This window comes from Muntiacus reevesi, chromosome 3 (assembly GCF_963930625.1).
Source record: "Muntiacus reevesi chromosome 3, mMunRee1.1, whole genome shotgun sequence".
NCBI lineage: Eukaryota > Metazoa > Chordata > Mammalia > Artiodactyla > Cervidae > Muntiacus > Muntiacus reevesi.
In genome coordinates, this window is record NC_089251.1 from 44,548,457 (window position 1) to 44,554,073 (window position 5,617).

Here is a 5,617-nt window from a genome sequence, read left to right on the forward strand (position 1 = left end):
ACTCAATCAAATTGTTGAGTTATAACTGACTGAGTGAAAGGCTAGTAAGCCAAAGCGATTCAAGATTCAGAGAGAGAGGATGATTAATAGTGCAAAGCCCAAGACAACAGGAGTGGAGTGTGTGATCCACAGCATAGGTGGAAAAAATAGCCTTAATAGGTGGAAAGGAGGGGGAGGCAGGAAGTTGGGGGAGTTCCTTTTAAAGCTTTCTGTTTTCACTAAAGTAGGAGGTGAGGTCATTCTTTAAGGGTGAGGCAGGAGGGTCAGAGATTTGTGGAGGTTTGAAAAGGCAGTTGTAGAGAATGGGAAACACTGCTTAGCCTGGCTGCGCAGAGGGCCCCTTTGCAGGTGGAACCACAAGAAGGCAAGGGAACTAAGAGCTCCAGACTGAAACAGGGAGGAATGAAGGCAGAAAGAAATTGGCTCAAAAGGAGGGAGAGAGAGAAGAGGAGGTCAAAGCACTCACGTCTGAGGAGCAACTGAGGAAAGGGCAGCGTGGAGTAAAGGCTTTGACCCAAAAGTGGGATCCAAATCATCATTATCATTTTAAGTGTAAGAAACACTATCAGACTGAAACAAAATTAAATATACTATAATTTTATAATCCTGCATTTGAGCATTTGTTTTATTTGTAGATTGTGGTTTTCAAACATTTTTTTAAAAGAAATTTTATACAGACCCACTTGGTTGGATACAGAGTGGATGATCTAGAGCCCACCTACCCTCTGCCAGCCTTATGCCCCCCACAGCAGTCCCTGGGATGCTTTCACTGTCTCCTTGGACTCCTGAGACCACAGTTTAAATATCATTGTTATTCAAGTTTTAAGGCTGAAAAAACGTTTACATAGAATGAGCACAATCCTGACCTTGTTCTGATAAGATGCTGGGTCACATATTTACTGTCAAAGTCATGATATCTTCTCAAGAGCACATTTCTATATTTTCCGCAGTGGACGTGTGTTACACTTAGAGTTCATTTTACCTGGACTCAAATGGATTCTGGGACTTCCCTGAGAGGTCAGTGGTTAGGGCTCCACACTTCTACTGCAGGGGTTGTGGGTTCAATCCCTGGGCAGGGAACTAGGATCCTGCATGTGGCACTGCTTGGCCAAAAAAAAAAAAAAAAAAAGAATTCTGGATTCAATAAGGCATCAAAACCTACAAAAAGAATTAGTATTTGGGAAATCCTCCCCAGGTATGGAAAAATTCCTCCCCAGCTATGGTGAAGAAACAGGTAACTTCTATACTATTAGTACTATCAGACAGAAAGTAAGTTTTCTGTCTGAACTGTCTCCTTCTTATTTCAAATATTAGAAAATAAGACTAGTCCTTTACTTCCTATGTCCCAAATGTAAAATATTTTGCACACAGGTTAAAGAATTAAACATAAAAAGTTGTAATATGTAATTAGAAAAAAAATGTGAGAAAAAAATTATATAAACTTATGGTTAGAAAGACCTAAAAACTTGGAAAAGTCAGAAGCCCAAAAAAGAAAAGAACAGACATATATGACTACAGAAAAGGATGAATAATAACAATAATGAATAAGGCCCAAAGCCATAATCAAAATCCTGCTAAAAATATTTGCAACACACATGGCAGCATTTTTGAACAATATTCTATCAATATCTGTAAACTTTCTTAAATAATATTAAATGCAAAAATATATTTTTTAATTTAAAAGTGATCAAATCTATAGAAAAGTTTCACAATTTCATTCCTAGCAAGATGTTTTGCCCTTGAATTAGAACAACCAAAAACACAGCAGTAAGGTGGGGGAACAGACAAGTAAACAAACAAATAAGATGCTCTAATGGATTTAACCTAAGTAGGAAGTTATTATGAACACTCAGAGATGGAGAAGGTAAACCAGTTTGATCAATAAGGAAAGGCTACTCAAAGGAGGTAATATTTAGGGTGCTCCTTACAGATGTAGAAGTTAGATAGATGGATAGTATTCAATCAGAGGAAGCAACATTCATTCATTTATTTATTCATTCCAAGTTACAGGGCTTACTATGTGATGGTCAGTGGGCTCTGGAAATAGATCAGTAAACAGAGAGTCAAGTCTGTGCCCTCCTGGGGGGAAAGATAATTAACAAGTAGGCACATAAATGTATAACTGACAAATAGGATAAAGGATGAGAGAGGGTCTAGAGTGGTGTGTGCCATTTTAGATAAGATGGTGAAGAGAAGCACTCTCTAAGGAGATAACATTTGAGCAAAGACTTGAGTGAAGTAAGGGAGAAAGTGTGGACGGAGGACAACAGCAAGTGCAAAGGCCCTGTGGTGGGTAGTGGGGACAGAACTGTGTGAATGGGAGAGAAATACAGCAGAGGATTCAATTAGAGAAATATGCAAGGGGAGATCATGTAGAGCCTAGCATTCATCAGCATGGGGCTTTGATGGGATCACCAAGGACATGAATAGAGTTAGAAGTCTCACAAGTGAGCTGGGAAATCCTAATATTTAGGGATCTGGAAAAAGAGAAAGACCCAGAAAAAGAAACCAAAATAAGAGAAAAACCAGAAATGAACGATGTTTCAGAAGTTTAGTGGGTGTTTTAAGATAAAGCTATTTACTGTACCAAAATGTAAGGAGTGAGAAAGCCTAGAAAGTTCAAGGAAAAGGGAGCAGATCAGGATAGAGGGACAAATTCTGGGCAGGGTAATGGCATGAGAGGATGGTCAACAAAGCAACGTTCTCAGTCACTACTTTGATAATAATATTAACAAGAAGGCCTTAAACAAAATGTAGAGTAATCTTAAAAACGTACTTTTACATACATAGGATGAGTTGGCTCTGTCAGCGACACTATGCAGGAAAACCTAAATTAATAGATGAGGAATTTGGGGCTCAAAGTCAGGGGAACTTGACCATTTATTTTTTATTTATTTATTTATTTTTTTGACGGAGAAAATATCTTTATTGTGTTTGGGGCAGCGGGCAGAGGTCCAGTCTCAGAACTTCTGGAACTGCTTCTTGGTGCCGGCAGCCTTGGTGACCTTGAGGACGCTGAAGCGTAGGGTCTTGCTCAGGGGTCGGCACTCGCCCACCGTGACGATGTCGCCGATCTGGACGTCCCTGAAGCAGGGAGAGAGGTGCACGGACATGTTCTTGTGGCGCTTCTCGAAGCGGTTGTACTTTCGGATGTAGTGAAGGTAGTCTCGGCAGATGACGATGGTCCTCTGTATCTTCATTTTGGTCACCACGCCAGACAGGATCCGCCCTCGAATGGAGACGTTACCCGTAAAAGGGCATTTCTTGTCAATGTAGGTGCCCTCGATGGCCTCCTTTGGAGTCTTAAAGCCCAGACCAATGTTCTTGTAGTATCGAGGGAGCTTTTCTTTGCCAGTTTCTCCAAGCAGGACCCTCTTCTTATTTTGAAAAATGGTCCGTTGCTTTTGGTACGCACGTTCTGTCTGAATGTCCGCCATCTTCCCGGTTGCCTGAAAAAAGGAAGGCCGCGGGGCTGTCCGAGTTTCCTTTGGAAACGTGACCATTTAAAAGATACAATGACCAATGACACAGTTAGGTCACCCCTTCTCTGATTCCACCTACAGTGCCCTTTCTGCTACCTCTGCCTACCTCCTCTTAATGTTACAACATCCAAAGTAGGCATAAATCTGATAAACAACTTATTTTTCTAGATTTGTTTTTCTCATAAAAATTTCTTTAAACAATTCTATCTATTTTTAAATCTATTAACAAATCAAGAATGAAATCAACCCATAAGAGTTCTGATACAGGTAACACTGAAAGAGATGAATCTGTCACCATGAGGCTTTATTCATAGAGGCTAACTGGGATCAGAACCTAATAGATTCAGCAGATAGAGCTTTCTCTCTCTCAGATTTCATGCAAGTCAAAACACTCTACTTTTTCAGTGTGTTTTTGCCATATATTTTACTGAGTTATTGAATGTTTTAGCAATCAGAGACAGTGCTTAGAGACTTGGAAAAAAAGTAAACTTGGGAATTCCCTGGGAGTCCAGTGGGTAGGACCCCATGCTTTCACTGCCAAGGGTAGGGGTTCAATCCTTGGTCAGGAAACAAAGATCCCACAAGCCACCTGGTGAGGCCAAAACAAATAAATAAACATTTTAAAAATTAGAAAGCATGAATTTGACGTTCCTAAATATTTCCTCATTTATTGAAAATTGGATGAAGCACAAGCTGGAACCAAGATTGCTGGGAGACATATCAATAACCTCAGCTACGCAGATGACACTACCCTTATGGCAGAAAGTGAAGAGACATTAAACAGCCTCTTGATGAAGGTGAAAGAGGAGAGTCAAAAAGCTGGCTTTAATCTCAATATTCAAAAAATGAAGATCATGGCATCTGGTCCCATCACTTCATGGCAAATAGATGGGGAAACAATGGAAACAGTGACAGAATTTCTTTTCTTGGGCTCCAAAATCACTGCAGATGGTGACCGCAGCCATGAAATTAAAAAGATTCTTGCTCCTTGGAAGAAAAGCTATGACCAACCTAGACAATGTATTAAAAAGCAGAGGCATTACTTTGTCTACAAATGTCCGTCTAGTCAAAGCTATGGCTTTTCCAGTAGTCATATGTGAATATGAGAGCTGGAAAATAAAAAAGGCTGAGCACCAAAGAATCGATGCCTTCAAACTGTGATCCTGGAGAAGACTCTTGAGACTCCATTGGACAGCAAGGAGATCAAACCAGTCAATCCTAAAGGAAATCAACCTGAATATTAATTGGAAGGATTGATGCTGAAGCTGAAGTTACAATACTTTGACCACCAGATGCAAAGAGCTGACTCATTGGGAAAGAACCCAATGCTGTGAAAGATTGAAAGCAGGAGGAGAAGGGGAGGACAGAGGATGAGATGGCTGGATGGCACTACCGCTCAATGGACATGAGGTTGAGCAAACTCCAGGAGACGGTGAAGGACAGGAAAGTCTGGCGTGTTGCAGTCTATCGGGTTGCAAAGAGTCAGACACGACTGAGCAACTGAACAACCACCATCTCATACAGAATAAAAGTCCTGAGTATCACTTTTTTTCAGGCTATTATGGGTCTTTGTTGTGGTGCGAAGGCTCAGTAGTTGCAGCATGCAGGGTTCTCTTGTTGTGGCTTAGTTGCTCTGGGGCATGTGGGATCTTAGCTCCCAACCAACGAACGAAGACAGATCTCCCTGCATTGGAAGGCGGATTCTTTACTACTGGACCACCAGAGAAGTCCCACTGATTATCTGTATTATTTCTGATTTTAACTAATGTACAAACCCACACCTAAGATCCTTAACAAAACTCTGAGTATGTTAGTGATGGGTTGGAGCTACTTTTTCAGCTTTGTAAATGCCTGGCTGTATATCCTTGTGGGAAAGGTGTTGTGGTAGGGATGTATGAGGAATATGTGTAGAAATTAAAAATAGATGAAAATGGCTGATATATAGATGTTAAGTTTACTAAAATAGTTTGTATATATATAGTTTACAAAACAAAGTTTACGTGCTCATTCCACTTTTCCTTTGGACAACCTTTATTTAATGCTATTGGCCAAACAGCCTGCTATTTTTAATAACTTCCACATGCCTGAGAATCTACATCTACATTATCCCTAATTTACAGCACTTATCTTGTCCA

At 40.4% G+C, this 5,617-nt stretch overlaps 1 protein-coding gene across 1 annotated transcript; it reads right to left on the minus strand.

Moving 5' to 3' along the window:
• Positions 1-2,921: 2,921 nt before the first annotated feature.
• LOC136162821 (small ribosomal subunit protein uS17-like) lies at positions 2,922-3,482 on the minus strand. The gene has a single exon (XM_065927265.1). It carries the CDS (start codon positions 3,435-3,437, stop codon positions 2,961-2,963), a length of 477 nt encoding a protein of 158 aa, XP_065783337.1. The 5' UTR covers positions 3,438-3,482; the 3' UTR covers positions 2,922-2,960.
• Positions 3,483-5,617: the final 2,135 nt, after the last annotated feature.

Bases quoted from the DNA above. Each gene is read 5' to 3' on its own strand.
- LOC136162821 (XM_065927265.1), bottom strand. From the start codon at position 3,437: ATGGCGGACATTCAGACAGAACGTGCGTACCAAAAGCAACGGACCATT.